The sequence below is a fragment of the Synchiropus splendidus genome, chromosome 9 (genome assembly GCF_027744825.2).
Source record: "Synchiropus splendidus isolate RoL2022-P1 chromosome 9, RoL_Sspl_1.0, whole genome shotgun sequence".
Taxonomy (NCBI): domain Eukaryota; kingdom Metazoa; phylum Chordata; class Actinopteri; order Syngnathiformes; family Callionymidae; genus Synchiropus; species Synchiropus splendidus.
Window position 1 is genome coordinate 16,523,757 of NC_071342.1, and position 15,911 is coordinate 16,539,667.

General features: G+C 42.1%; 1 protein-coding gene across 3 annotated transcripts; it reads right to left on the reverse strand.

Annotated features, from left to right (window-relative positions):
* Nucleotides 1-398: 398 nt before the first annotated feature.
* On the reverse strand, nucleotides 399-12,135 carry rrbp1a (ribosome binding protein 1a). 3 transcript variants are annotated; one of them, XM_053875645.1, is made up of 27 exons: nucleotides 11,938-12,135; nucleotides 8,584-9,888; nucleotides 7,929-8,083; nucleotides 7,729-7,851; nucleotides 6,973-7,125; nucleotides 6,756-6,874; nucleotides 6,219-6,372; nucleotides 5,521-5,659; nucleotides 5,272-5,447; nucleotides 5,149-5,183; nucleotides 5,005-5,080; nucleotides 4,841-4,878; nucleotides 4,686-4,767; nucleotides 4,563-4,600; nucleotides 3,894-3,972; nucleotides 3,738-3,827; nucleotides 3,577-3,660; nucleotides 3,416-3,505; nucleotides 3,244-3,336; nucleotides 2,923-2,973; nucleotides 2,773-2,853; nucleotides 2,434-2,517; nucleotides 2,222-2,299; nucleotides 1,794-1,877; nucleotides 1,618-1,716; nucleotides 942-1,085; nucleotides 399-863 (listed from the first exon to the last, which is right to left on the reverse strand). In XM_053875645.1, the coding sequence occupies exons 2-27, from the start codon at nucleotides 9,872-9,874 to the stop codon at nucleotides 825-827; spliced, it is 3,675 nt and encodes a 1,224-aa protein (XP_053731620.1). In that variant the 5' UTR covers nucleotides 9,875-9,888; nucleotides 11,938-12,135; the 3' UTR covers nucleotides 399-824. The 3 variants fall into 3 exon arrangements, with proteins under 3 accessions (XP_053731620.1, XP_053731619.1, XP_053731621.1); XM_053875644.1 differs by having other exon boundaries at nucleotides 4,563-4,603; XM_053875646.1 differs by lacking the exon at nucleotides 2,222-2,299 and having other exon boundaries at nucleotides 4,563-4,603.
* Nucleotides 12,136-15,911: the final 3,776 nt, after the last annotated feature.

Consider the following 15,911-nt stretch of genomic DNA (forward strand, 5'->3'; position numbering starts at 1 on the left):
TTGGTCCCAAAAACTAAAATGTGTCAATATGTTCTGATCAAGACAGAGCAGGGGATGAGTTTGAGTCTTCAGTTTAACCTGCTTTGAGACTCAGGGAGCAAACCCACAACCTCAAATGAGACTGGTGCATAAGCGCCATTAAAAAAAAAAAAAAAAAACGACAAAATTGCACCAGAAAGGAAGCTCATTTGTTTTCTCCGGCTTATCTCAGCATGGCAGTATAGTGGGGAGGCAGGCGGCTAAAAGATAAATGCAGTTGTATTATACAAATGAATATTGCTCCCAGCTATTTCATGTGAACACCATCTCACCACTGATGCTATTTTAACTGGAAAATGTGGACTAGAAGTGAGTACAAAATCTTAAACAACACACAGACAAAAGCCATCACAGACTGTTACACTGTAGTTTATTCATTCAAACATTTTTAATGAGTTATTGACCAGCTATAGAAGGGAAGCAGGTCCAGGAGGTTCTGCACCATTCAACCACATTGAAATAAAATAACATACAAATTAATTGCACAGGTTGATGTACGTCCGACGCACAACCAAATTCCCTTTTAACACTGAACTATAGAGGAGATGTGGGAACTTTGGTCGTGGAGTTTAAATATCGTCTGACATAGCCAGAATTGTCGATGGAATGTGGGTTTTTGTAAAGATCGCAGATCTTTTTTTTGAAATGTTCAGATTTGCCAACACTTGGTTCCTACAGCAAATGCAATCTATTACAGTACAAAAAAGGAAAATAGTTTTGGAATGCATAACTATGGTAATCATAAGGCATATTTGGCAGTTTTGCTTAGTGTATCGCTGGACTTCTCAGACAGATGTTCCCTCCTTCAACTCTGCAATGTCACCCTGAAATCCAGAAGAAGAAGACAATGGTTAAAACATGGCGAGACACGCCGATCAGACGAGTGCGGCAGGTCGGCTCACTTTGCCGTCCAGGTGCTCCTGTAGTGTTTTCACGGTGTCTCTCTCTTTGGTCAGCTGCTCCTGAGTGGCCTTGAGAAGTTGCTGGAGCTTTGTAGCTGCTTGGCCCAAGTCTTTGGACAACTTCTTTTCTTTCTCCAGACGCTCCTGATCACACAAAGTCATATGTATAAAAAACGACTCATCGATTTAAAGGGACACAAAACCAAACAGGAATCATTTCGGCCATCTGCATGTTCAGTTAACCACTGCTTTGCCTGGTTTAGGGTGGTCGTTGGGCGAGAGGAAGGAATACACCTTGGACAGGTCACCATTGCAGGGCACACGCCCTGTTGTCTCTTTCTCTCACACACAATTTTAAAGTGTCCAATTAACCTAGTGAGCATGTCTTTGGGCTGTGGGAGGAAACCAGAGTACCAAGAGAAAACCTATGCAGGCACGGAGAGAACAAGCAAACTCCATCCAGAAAGGTCTGGAGCTGGATTGGAACCCTGAACCTTGTTTCTGAGAGGCAGCTGTGCTAACCATTGTGCCAACCCTTCATACATCAGTTGTACATCAGAAATTGTAAGTTATTTGTTCATTTTTAAATCGAAATATTTTTTTTTCCAAATGATGAGCAACTGAAATCAGCAACTCATTAGCACATAATCGAGAGACACTTTCTGAGTGAGATCACCTTGAGCTGAGCCACATCTTCTGTCTCGCCTTGAGGCGACTCTGTGGAAACTTTCAGTAGATCCAGTTGAGCCTGAAGTTCTGAGATGGTTGTCTGGGCCTGGCAGGTAAACACAGTTTAAAAAACTCCCTCTTCAAAAACAATTAAGGAGACCAAGCCTAAAATGATGAATCAACCTGCTCCAACTCCTCCGAGAGCTTCATCCTCTGACCTGCCTCTCCGTGCAGCTTCTCAGACGTCTGATTCAACTCCACATGGACCTGAGGAAAGACAGTCTGCTTCACAGCGTATTCCTTCATAAACATGTACAAAAGCTGCTGGCCCTCTGAAGGCATCTTCATTAGAACTGGGTGTCAAAAAGATTAGTCGCCGTTAAGAAATGAGTAAGTATGCTTAGTTAGCTAAATACATATCTGAAGAGCATGCTGGGAAAGACAGCGGTGGTTAGTGGTGTGTACACATTAGCATGAACAGCTGCTGTGTCAGAGGAGTACTGGACGGACTGGAAATACTGCTCCGAGGCATAAATCTCATGTTAGTTCTTTGTCACTGTCCAGTACTCGCTTGGGAAGTGAGGGGTGCTTATCCACATTGGCACCCTAACCTGACTGGACTGAGCCTCAGTTGGGCCATTCTGTTCTTGCAGACCGGTCTTGCTGATCTCGCCCAGCTGCTCTTTGACCTGAAACAGGAAGTCGTAACTCATCACCGGTGAGACAGAGACGACTTCACCCATCTGGTTGTTGACTTCTTGTGGCGTCTCTCAATAATATCTGCCCTCCCTCGCACATTTGACCGACTGCGTTGTAGAGTTACCTGTGAGAGTTCCTCCTTGTGTTCCTGGGCCTCCTTCTGGGCCAACGCCAGCTGGTTCTGAGTCTCTGAGAGCTGCTGCTTCAGCTGAAACATCAAAATGTGAGAAACATTTGAGCCATGCTGAAATATATTTTCATGAACACAAACTTCACAAAAAAAGAAAGTAAGGAAAACAATTCAGAAGAGGGCAGTTTGAGAGAACTGAACAGAGAAATTCAAGACATAAACATGACATACAAATGGATTATTTGAATGTTCAGTTTTAATGCAAAGTTGTGCAAAAAAAACATTTATTTGGCTTCCAAAGACAATAACATGAAACACTCCTTGACGTAGTACCTGCTCCAGTTGCTCAGAGGCGATTTGCTCGTCTGCTTGCTTCTCCAGTTGGGCCTCTAGCAGCATCATCTGTTCCTTCATCTACAATCCAAAAACAGTTTCATACTGACCACTGACACCAAAGGGGTCCAGTTTGGGAAAAACACTGACCTGTCCGATATTTTGGTTATCCGCCTCGAGCGCCTGAGTTTTCTCCACAGCCTGGTCAAAGAGAGACATGGTGAGAAAAATGCCAATGGAAATTTGACTTCAAAAGTGACTCCAAAGATACAGCGATCATTCAAACACCATCAAAAAGTGATGTACTATTGTCAGTAAGTGAGCAGCATTTGAAAGTTTTCTTTTTGCTTGGATGCTGCATGTAGTTCAGGCGGACGTGATCCCCAAATGTGACAACCTTCGTGGAGTTAAACACTTAAAATCTCCTGTGCTCTGACAAACAAAAGCTAAAGTAGCCTTGTCTTTAATTACCGCTCTCAACTGCTCCTCTGTGTCAGCCATTTTTGACCTCCACACCTGCTCTTCTTCTTCCACACTCTTCTGTAGGTGCTTCAGCATTCCTTCCTGGAAGAAGCGCCACACGTTTAAAAACAAAACAAAACAATAGGTTTTTGTTTCATTATCCAACATAGGTAGTGAGTACCGTTTCAGCCAAGACTGATCTGTACTGTTCGCACTCAGCCTGCAGGGTGCTGTGGCTCTCCTCTGCCTCTTTTAGCTTTGTCAGCAACTCCTGAAACAGGGAGATTTTTTCAGAAATCTAGACATTCTCCATTCTGGCAATTCCATAAAAATTCAGCTTACCGGCACTTCTGTGCTGGACTGAGATTCTTGGTTTTGTTGGAGAGACTCTTGAGCTTTCTGTGCGACATCTTGTAGCCAGTTTGGCTGCAAAGCCAAGAGTCCTAAAGTTACTCACGAAACAAAACCTTGGACAAGGAATTTCGTAACCTTCATGTCCATACCTGCGCTGTCTCCATGGATATCTGTGGAAAGAGCGTCTGGAATGTCTCTTTAGCTTCACTTTGGAAAGCTTTCATTTCTGCCACGACATTCTGAAAAGAGTGACACAGACGGTGATTAAATGCAAGTCCACTTAAACACAAATTCAGCTCTCTTACTTCTTCATTGGTCAGCTTTTCATTTGCTTCCTTCAGCTTGTCTTGGAGTTGTGTAACCAGACCATCCTTTTCACTTAAGCTATACAACAGAAGAGGAGAACCATGAATTTCACATCAGCCCTACAAGACTCTTCTTGACTGATATACTCCTTTCTAGTCTTAGCTTTCCACATCACTCCCAATGAAAACGTGAAAATCTACAACTCCGCCATGTGACAGGTCTCACATCTGTCCTATGCGGCCTTGCTTGTCAATCTTTCCCACCTGCTCTACACTGCCCGCACTCTCCTCTGCGCCTCTGGTGGAAAGCGAAGGTTATTCTATTCTATTTTCCTCTTTGAAGAGATATCTAAAATTATTTAATAGTTCATTTTTCACATCACTTCCACATAAGGTTTCATCACTTTGAAGAGAAATTCGTGGTCAATCCATGTGATGCGGATCGGTGATAGGCAGCAAAAATCCTGATCGGAACTTCACTAATGCACTAACAAACCTAGCAGCATCACAGATTGTAATTGTTGGAAATGATATGATGTAATCCTCTGAAACCGAATTCATAACAGCTTAGAGGTGTTGATCTTATTCTATAAAGACTATGTACACAGTGAGTCCTGTAGTTTCTATTGACAATTGAAGTTGTCAAACTTGCTGCACTATTTGTTTTACCTTTTTTGTAGTTGTTCACGCTCTGCAGAGAAATCTGTCTGCTGGAAAAAAAATAAGCCAGAGAAGATGGAAATCAGGACCAGAAACAGACTGAGTTTCATTTAAAAATAAAAGGCCACTCACTGGTGCGCTCTTAAGTTGTGTCATTTCTTCTTTGACAACCTTGAGCTCGTCTTGAAGGGATGCAACAAGGCTGGTATCATCGCTGCACAGGAAAGATTTTGGGGACAAGATGATTATAATACAATCACCTATATAACAATAGTATGTTGTCAAACCTCTTATTCTGTTGCTCGAGATCAGCAATTGTTCTTTCCTTTTGAACAGAAACAGAAGGACGAAACGTAAATACATATTTGAAAACAATCAAAAGTCTATCTCCTGAATATTAGCACATAACAATAAGGTGAGCAAAGGACTGATCTAGAGGATCAACACTTACTGAGGTTTCCTGTTTAATCTGGAGTTGCTTCAGATCCTGCTGGAGGGCGCTCAACTGGGCGTCCCTGTCCTGAATGCTGCAGGAGACAACAATTATAGGAGTAAAACAGTTGTAAAGATAATTTCAATGCAAATGAACACTCACCCAAGCCTTAGTTTTTCAAGTTCTGCCACATTAGCCTTTGAAATGAGAGGAAAAAGACAAACATCTGAGTACGACTGCAGGGACGGGTTGGTCATTCCACCACAGGCAAACTGATAATTGTACCTGCGAGTCTTCCTGTTTGCTCTGATTAGCTTCCAGCAATGCGTTGATGGAGGCCATCTGCTGAACAAGTTGGCTTTTTTCTTCCTCTGCCCCCTTGAGCTGGGCGTTCAGAGCTTCCACCTGAGCAGAGCGCTCCTTTGCCTCAGCCTCCAGTTTTTCCACACACACCTGATATTCTGCAGGAGGAGAATCAAATGTCACTCCTTTTTTTTTGGGTCAATGTGGCATTGTCCACTGTGATTCTCAGACCTGAGAGGTGGCTGCTCTCTTGCTGGACGTTACTCAAGGCCTCCTGGAGGCCGCTGTTCTTGGTCTGTGTCGCTCGAAGCTCCTCACAAACCTCCTCCAGTTTTCTCTGTAAAGCCTTTTCACTGTCTGAATGGCTGGCCTGTTATGGTTAAACACAATTTCAATGTAACCCGAGTTAAAAGAAAAAAAAAAAAAAAGTAGTCATACACAGCCTAATATCCTGATGCGTGACATAACAGCGAGTTTCCTTGAAACTGGTGGAGCAGGTTGATGATTAAACACTTGGAAGAAATGCTGACTCAGTAGCTCCACATATACAACTATCCTTCCAACCATTAACAAACAAGCGCTTCATATTTCCAATAGAAAATTGGGCTTTGAATTTAACTGAGTTGTAAAAGGTGGATTTCTCTCGACAAGAAAGCACAGGGCAGGCGGAGAGAGGCGCACAGACACGTCCACATTCCAGCTGCTTCCCCCTGCAGCCTCATTCACCGAGTGGCACATTCCAAACCGCTAGCGGGCTCTGTGATTACAAGGTACTTGACCGTCCTCATAACATTATAGGGTTAGCAGATGGGTGGGAGATGTCGGGGGTTCTGTTTTTGTGAGGCCGTGTAAACGGCATGCTGATCGAAGAAACCACACACTAACAAAGAATCTTTTGCTCAAACAAGATGTTGCAGATGATGTCTAACCTGCTGGACGGAGAGCTGCTTCTCCACAGCAGAGACTTTGGCCTCCAACTCCTTCCTCATGAGTTCATCCGCATGAAGACCTTCTGTTTTCTCTCCCAATTCTTTAGTGAGCTTTGCACATTCTTGACGAAGCTTGGCCAACTCTGCGTTTTGTCTGTGAACAAGGAAGGCAAAACAGAATTTAGTCTAAATCCTGACACTCTTTTGGTCTTGAAAAGAGCCAGGTTTAATACAGTTCTCCATTCACTCAGCTTTCGCAGTGAACAAGCCATGACGTGTCGAGTTTTTTCCCCCCTCATCACCTAAGAGGGAGCAAATCAAAACGCACTTCCATTTACAACTTGCTGAGGAGTACTTATGTCAAAACTCTGAATACTAGACAGAGAATCTAGCAACAAAACATCTATTTGTCCACTTAACAGACACACTCCTTGAAGACCCTTGCGACAAATGGGGAAAAAAAGAAAAACAACAACGCACGTCACTAGGTATAGAAGTGAGGAGAGGTAAGATTATATGTCATGAGCAAGCACTCACTTGCTCTCAGCCTGGCTGGTCGCTTGGTTCAGGGCATCACGGAGGATGGAGTTCTCCTGCTGCAGACGAGCCAGCTGCGCATTAGGGCCTTTCTCAAGCTGGTCCTGGAGGCTGTGGATCTAAAACAGACATGCGATCCTCATTTTAAGTCGGTAATATTGTGGGTAGTGGGATTGACAAACAATGTAAAGTAAATAAAATCTCATAAAAGACGGACCTTGGTGTTGAGACTCTGAGTTTGAGATACATGGTCCTGGTAGCTGGCCTGCATGCGAGCTTGCAGAGCAATGATCTCTTGCTCTCGCTTGCTCAGTTGGGAACTGAGCCTTGTCTCCACACTGGCCACCTTGGACTTCTCTTTATTCAATTCCTGAGAAACACAGTGGAGTGGTCAAATACGTGGGAACAAAGTGAAAAGCACATTTGTAAATCTTTAAAATAATAATAATAAATAAATAAGAGTCCTCCGTGAGGTGCAAATCTATGATCAATGGGAAAAGGCTGTCACCATTATAGTGTTACTCTAAGAAGAATTTGTCAAAGAAACAATACAATAATAAAACAACAAAGAAACAACAAAAGACAATCTAAAGGGAAACTAAGACTTATCTTGCGAGCTCTACTGCCACCTAGCGGGCATGCAACGAAACCACACTTCTTCAATACACTCAAAGCACATCCATCCCCTCTCGTCCATTGAGTGGTATTATGAATTGCATTAATGTTGAAACGGTCCACTTCTTCTAAACTCAACAGGAAAACATGAGTTCGAATTCTTTAGTTTACATTAATACACCTTCTCACTCAGGCACTCGCTATTACTGAGTTTGTAATTTAGTTGCACTGTATTTATTTCCAGATTAAATAATACTGTTGAATTGTGTTTCGTTTTCCTTTTATTAAACAGCTAATGAACATTGTTTAGACAGCTTGAAATTATTTAAGATAATGATAAAATAAAGTTGAGATTCACCTTAGTGACTTCTCTCAGACGGTTCTTCGCTGCAGCAGCATCTTCTTGTTCAGCCGCCAGTTGTTTCTCCCTCTCTTCCAGCTGTTTCTTCAGCATAACCACAGGGTCGCCTTTCTGGGTGGCCTGAGAACGCGCAGAAAATAAGGGTGATTTTACTGGAGAAAAGGAGCACAGGCGTCTCCATTTTTATCATCACGTACCGTCTGCCACTGGCCCTGAATGATGCCGGACTTCTCAGAGAGGATCTCGATGAGCTTGTGAGCTTCTCCCTCACTGAACACCATGCTCCTGAGAGTGGACACCAGAGACTTGTAGGGCAAATAGAGCGGTGCTTCTGCTGAGTTCACAGACGGCACTACAAAAAGAGAAGACACATTCATTTCTTAAACTAAGACCAATGATGACATTAAATGGCGCATTGTGGCACCAGGCAGAGATAAGCCTTTCGCAGGCAGACTACACAATCTTCTTCACTCACTGCTGGCACACTGGGTGTCTTTGTTGGAGGAGAGAATAGGAAAGAAATGTTTGAACAAGCTGGCCACACAGAGTGTCACAGTAACCCAAGAGTACCAATCATGCCAGTCATGAACACTACCGACTGGGGGTTTGGCAAGAAGAACCTACCAATCTAGGTCAAGACCAAGTTGCTATGAAATCTGATGGGTAAAGAAACATCATTTAGAAGTTTATTCCAGAATTAGTAGATCTGAACATCAGAGTTTGGCAATGAGCTATGTTAAGAGCAGTAATAAACTGAACTCAATCAAATTATGAGGACTCGTTTTTACATTTCATTTTGCTTTGAGGTAAAATTTAAAAAGAGAAACACTGCACAAACTATCACATACTCACCGTTTTCTTTGTTCTTCTTGGATCCTTTCTTTTTAGGTTCTTGTGCTTTTGTTGCAAGGGGTGCATTTTGTTTAGCTCCCACCGGGGGCACTGCCATCACAGGGACATCTTTGGTGACAGATTCAAGGACCGGGGCAGACTTGGATTGAGCTGGTGCTGACTTGGCTGGGGCAGCTGCAGACTTGGCCTGGACAGCAGACCCCTTCGCAGGAGCTGATTTAGCTGACTTTGTTGATGCAGGCGCAGCGGAAGGAGCCTGTTTAGTCAATGCAGGAGAGGAGGAAGGAGCCTGTTTGGTCGATGCAGGGGTGGAGGAAGGAGCCTGTTTGGTCGATGCAGGAGTGGAGGAAGGAGCCTGTTTGGCCGAAGCAGGAGCCTGTTTGGTCGATGCGGAGGAAGGAGCCTGTTTTTCGGGAGCTACTGAAGCAGTTTGTTTCGCTGATGCAGGAGCAGGGGCTGTAACCTGTTTGGTTGAAGCAGCCTTTTTGGGTGATGCAGGGGAAGATTTGGTCGGGGCAGGTGCAGGTTTGGCAGTTGCTGGAGCAGGTTTGGAAGGGGCTGGGTCAGATTTAGCAGGGCCAGATTTGGTTGGTTTGGTTGAAGCAGGGGCAGATTTTGTTGGAGGATCAGTCGACTTCGCTGCAGCAGGAGTAGGTTTAGCTGGTGCAGGGAGCGTCTTGGTTACAGTTGGGGCAGCTTTGCATTGAGCAGGTGCAGAAATAGGGGCAACTGCTTTTGTTGGGATATTAGTTTTTGCAGGGGCTGGAGCTGTAGAAGACTTGGCTGGTGCAGGGGCTGCAATCACCGCTGGCTCTACTTTAGCAGTCTTCTTCTTCTTCTTCTTTTCCTTAGGCGAAGGGGAAGGTGAGGGATCAGCAAGTGGAGGACTTGGCGGTGCTGCCTGTTGGGTTTCGGCTTGAGTTGCGGTAGGCTTAACCTCAACAACAGGGGCAGATTCAATAGCAGGCGCGGTGGTAGGGGCAACAGCAGGCTCGATAACTTCATTGGCATCAGCAGTCATCTCACTGCTTTCCGATTCTGGGATCTTTCCATTCGGTTTGTCTTCTTTTTTCTTTCCGCGGCTCTTCTTCTCAGATACCTTTTCCTTCTTCTTTTTCTCGGCTCGAGCAGTCTGAATCCTGCCCATCTCCATTCGCTGCTTTGCTAGGGCCTCCTCATAAGAAGTCTCCTTCATGGAGAGAGTTGAAACCAGGGCAATCCCCACAGCAGAGATCACCATGAAGCCACCAAACACCATTATCCCAAGAGTCTGAGGGTCGTAGATATCCATCGTAGAAGTAGATACTAGAAGAGAATGGAACAAATGCATCATCAGAAGTGAATAAAACTGCCTTGACTCTCGTACTTATCATAACATTCATATTTGAATTAGTGAGCATAAGATTTCAAGGGTCAATATAATTCTTATTCAATATCTCAGTCAATATAATTCTCTCTCTTATAATACTCTTCGATAGTCACGCTATGTCTTTGAATGGATTTGTTTTTATAAAAGAAATATTGCTCTTATAAATACCAATTATGACTGCAATCTTTAAAATAGATGGTATTAGGAAAGGCAACAAGAAGGTACCAATATCAGCCTGAGGGTGTCGCTGTTTTCATCGAATGCAAACGGAACAGTTAATGTCACATACAACATGAAATTGTACGTCTTGGATTCATGAAAAAAAAAATCATTCAACCGTCATACTAAATAGTTTCCATAAAATATAAAATTGATAAATATAACTAATGAACAATCGAGGTTGATTTCACTGGTGCAGTGCAGATGCGAAGCAAAGCGTGCAAATGGGATTAAATGTTGATCAGCTAAAATACACAGTAAAAAATCCAAGGAGTTCAGTTTGAATAACTCACCACAAGCCATATTATTTAGACACTAGTCAGGTCGCACTTCATGTAAAGAACAAGAAGCAGTACACCATGTTTGTGCACTACTTTAACACAATAATACACTTACTGCATTAAACACATGTTCAAGATTGAATTCTAGTAGTTAATAATACAGTTCAAGTTAAATTTGAATTTGCTATGATTGTTTGAGTATTGTTTTATTTTGCATTATCAGCCTGTTAGTTATTTTCAAATAATTTGTGTGACTCAAGAGAAATAAACAAAACATTTAAAAATCGGAACGTTAAAATTATCTGCGAAATAAGGCAGGTCAAAAGTGGTCTAAATTTACACCTCTTATTGTTCATTTCCTGCTCAGTGAAATCCATCACCTGAAGGACCATACAAGACATGTAGCTGGAGGGCATGGAATGCAGACTGATGGGAGGAAATGTGATTTAACATATCTGTTCGTTGCAGACATGAAGAAGAATACTTTTCTATTAAAAAAAAAAAGGGGGGGAGATTTAATGTTTCAGTCAACATGATTAATACAAATAATAATAATAAATAAATAAATAAATAAAAAGCCACAGAGCAGAATTGGTTGCAGTTGAGACAGAGTCCAGAGTCCCAGATTTCTGCAACGTCTGAGAGGTGGAAGTGAAGCCAGGATTTTTTTTTCCTGCCTAATAACCTGTGATGTCACACGTCACTGCATCTCCACGAAGGGGAAAAACTTTTTTTTTAAGTGGCCTGAAGAACTGCAGGAATGACTTTTTACGGGCGAAAGTAATCTCATAAATGTTATAACGTTGGCTCGACTTAACGACGGTTTCTTCTGAAGCAAAGTATTTCGTGTATTGTATCAAGAGAACAGTATGTTTCATTAAATGTTGGGGGCATTCTTGAGGTGACGTTGGCTATAACGGTTCTGTCCAGAGCTTTTCTTCTCCACGTCATGCGAAGAACACGTACACGTATACGATAGACTTTGTCGAGCCGTGATTATGTAAACAGAACTTTAGTCGATCCGCTGATAAAAAAAAAGGCTTTCTTGTTACAGCACAGGATCAAATAAATTACCTTTTTTTTCCCACTCAACGACCAAAGTTTCTTGTCAACTGTCAACTGAGAAGCAGCCGGAGAGCAAAAGTATATGTGTAAAACGTCGGGGGAAATACACCAAACGCCATTAAAAAGAACTTTAACCAGCAATGTAAGTAGCAATTGAATATTATTAGTAAAGAGTTAGCATTGAGGCTAACCTTTTGAATCAATGGACTTGTCCAGCGGTGTTAACTTTACATTGTGGTGAAAAAATGTCGAGAGAAAAGCCATTTAAATCACTGCAGTTCAGTGCTTAAAACGATTGTGGAAAGTTTAAATCGCCTTCGACAGCACAATTGTTCAACTATGAAGTCAGCGGCAGATGGTTTTTCGAGCTAGCTATCGCTGCCTCTATTAATGATATTAAAAACCATTTCCCACACTTACGTCGCCGGTGGTGAAGGAGCGTCGGCTGGGATCAAGAGGACCGGAGAGAGGGAAGAGAGACGATGAAATGAGTTCGGGGTGAAGCCACCTAATTGTGTCCTGCTAACTTGCTTTTCCCCCCTCACTCCGCTGGAGAATCTGGTCTGCTCCTGTGAAGTCGTGGCACTTCGAGCTGGCTAGACGAGCTGGCCCTCTGCCCCAGATAGCTAGCGTTCACCTACACGCCTTTTGATTGGTCGAAACCAGCACATACCGGAAAAGGGCATGTCGGGAAACGTAGTCTTGTATCCGTAGGTTATGAAAAAGGCTTCAGTATATTGCACGGACAAAGATGCCTTGTATGCAATGGAAAGGAGTGTATTAATGATGCGCCTATATATTAGGGGTCATATCTGTCAAGATTAATGCGCAACAGTGATTTTTCAAATCAAAGGACTGAGCAGAAACAGTCCGCTATTTAACAAAAGTAAGACTTGTCTAGATTCATTTCACTGTAACACATTTCATCTTAAAATATAACCATCCGACAACTTCTTTTGAATTTAATGAAAAAAAATATTGTTCACATTGAATTCTTCAACCAAGTCAGCAGTCACGTTGAGATATATTTGCAAATAAATGAAGCAACACAATCACAGTTGTCACATGTTTTGCTCAGGTTCCCACCAAGTGCAGCACGCCATGTTTGACTTGACACGATCGTCTTCGCATCCCGTCAAACGTACAGTTCCCTACCCTGTAACAGGTTCTTTAATATTTACTCAGAGAAACTTGAATGACCTTTCAGTTCCATCAGGTTTCTGGAACACGCCCTGCTTTATTTAAAAATGATTCCTGTACAAACTATTTGTTCCAGTGAAAAGGGCAAAGCCAAGTGATTGTGTTAGGACTTGACAGCTTAATGCCGGTCAAGTTTAGTGACTTGATTCAGAGCAGTGACTGTGGAAGTGAAAGTCACCTTTCTGGGTGCTGGAACAAACACATTGCCTTGAGAGTCTTGCAGCTGGACTATCAGCCATCGCAATGTTTAGCTAGAAGGCAGGAAACGCCGACTGATGAGGGTCATGCTGTTATAAAACACAATCCTTCCCTGCCAACTACAACCGGCCTAATACTAGTAATGCTTGAGTGAACATCATGCTATGCTGGTTAATGTTTCAGTTATTGCAGGATGACCAAGGAACATCAAAGATAAAGGCATTAAACGTTTCGATTTGGTAATAAGCTGTTGATACATTTTGAAAAACAAAATTCATTAAATAAATGTAATATGAGTGAATACATTTTAAAAGCTCAAATGCATTATTTTTGTTATTTTCTTATGTGTGTTTAATGTTAACAACTTTGTTCGCAGACTAATTTTCTAGCTAGTGACATCTAAAGAGACATTATGCTAGTACTCTTACGGTCTTGGAACGTCTGATCACAATTGAAATATATTTGTATCAATGAAAATGTAATAGGGCTACTACATCACTGACTACTGAAAATGTAACTGCAATGTTTAGCATAAATATATTTTATGTATTATACAACAGTTAAAACATCACTTGTTACCAAGCATTTCAAATATTGTACTATTTTTATTTAAAATATCCCACTGGTTGAAATTAACTTATCTTCTCAACTGTGTGTTGTAGAGGACAGTGAACAATAAATACATACATAAATAAAAAAATAAAAAATTTTCAAGTTTTTTTCAAGTGATAAATGCAATAACAGCAAGAAAACAAATACACAATAGCAGTAATATGCATAAAAAATACAAGTGCCAAACAAACCCCTAAAGACAGGGATTGAATAAAAATAATTAAACCCCATTCTACACCCACAAACAAATATACATATAAATACATGAACATACAAATATGTTTAATACACTGCAATCCCAACCCAAATCTCGTATTTCAGAAGACAGTATCCGCTTGAGGTGATTTCCACTATTGAAGAATGCAACATCTGGCAAGCAAGATATGGACATAGTTTCAGCTGAAACCCGAGCATAGTGGATGTTGCTGAAAAGTGTGTAGAACAGTGGAATATTTGGGCTAAAGTAAAAGTACTTTCAGTGAAACCAGCTTGAGCTTGAGTTCTTTTTTGGTCCAATCAGGGACCACTTCCTGGTTCTTCATTATGGTCCAGCACTCCCCCTGACTCCACTTGACTCCATGAGTGAGCGCTGAAGAACGACACGGAGCAGTGACTGTCAGAGGAGGACGACATGCCCTTTTGCATAAACCACACAAGATTGTGGATTTGCTTTGAACCGATGTGTCAGGAAATCCCTTAAAGAAATGAGTGTTCGGACAACCACCACCTGTTTTTCATATGCAAAAAAAGAAAAATTCAAATTTCCCAAACTTTGGCTTTGGTGCAGGTCATAAAATTCTTTTCAGAACACCCATGGAGATGCATGGAATAAGTCCATGTTTGCTTAAAACGCTCTTGCAAAACTGTTTGCTCTGATGAAGTGTTACATTCCGATTGGCGAGAGCATTTGGCTGCATCCAATCACACGTCAGCCTAAAACTACAGGTCAGTGTGACTGCTGATGTCAATATTGACGGATCCCTTCAGTATCACTCCCTGCAGAGATCAATAAGACCGGCAGTGTTAAACCAGGACTGCTCAATCACAAAAATAGTCATGCCGGATCTAGAGGAACTGAAGGAGCATGATGTTTTCACAGCGAGGGTATTTTACCCTTATAAATGGGTTGCTGATCTAGAGAGGGGTTGAGATCAATACCGTGACACGTCTGAGCACGAGTGCACAAAACCACCACATTTTTACAGTGTTGTGTTGCAGCAATGATGAAACCAGTGAGCTATGTGACGTGCACTGGCATATAATCCTCAATTGATTCAGTCAGGCTCTGATACACTAATATCACATCTGTTTAACTCATTTTTTCAGCCGTTCTACCCTGGCTGCACTCTCTTCATTGCCTCCACTGAAGCTGGCATTGAGCAGTTTTCACTTGTGCATCCATCCTCCTGCCTCTCTCATTGACACACATGTCATTTCCCTTTCAAACACACACTGAACAAAGCAAAATATCTCACCGCTGAACGCACCAAGTTAATGCATTTAACATGGCTTGACTTGCATTTATATGGGAGTCAAAACCATAAAGGACTTCAGGTGGTGTGTACAGTTAAGTATATTTGTTTGGGCTGTTGCTAAGTAATGTTAAAAACAGGAAACTATGTTGACGGTGATTCCCTCAAGTACTCTGGTATTTCCGCTAGGATTACTTAATCCAGCAGACGGGCTGAAGTCCCTCTCCCAGGATCCACTGGGGTCAATAGAGTCAACAGAAACACGAACGCAGCTGGTCAGCGCGCGCGCTTGGGTGGCACAGCGATGAGGAGATCAATACCGCCATCTAAAGGTGAAAGGGGGTTCTTCACCTTTACTTGGTTTCTGGCCGAACACGCCTTCATTCTTTGGATGCGACTTCACTGACAGCTGTTCCGTTTCCAGGAGGTTGGTGCTACTGCGTCACCGAAACTCTTTCTCTCATTTTGAAATGACGTGAGGCCATTCGGTTGTTGCCAATAAATGAAAAACAATAGTAGAAGGTTTTTTTTTTCTTTCAAGTTAAGCAAGAATTCGAGTGCTTAAAGGACACGTTTACCTGAATTGAAAAGGTGCATTCACCGTCGTTGAATGACACGCACAGAATCGGACCTTTTTTATTGATTAAAGTTCTAAAAACTTGAATATTCGCGTTTGTTTTATTTTCTGACTTCTAATATGCCATTCAACCCTCAATATCAGTTTGTTACTCTCTGGAACCAGTTCTTTGGAACAGCGATGCAAAAAGCAAAAACAAACTACTCTGATGTTGCAGAATATGTTTCCACGGAATTTGTTTCACAGCAACGAATTATAAAATAAAGACAAAAAAAAGATTTGGAAATGAAAAGCAATGCATACACAAGCCACATGGAGGTGCTAGTGCTGCGTTT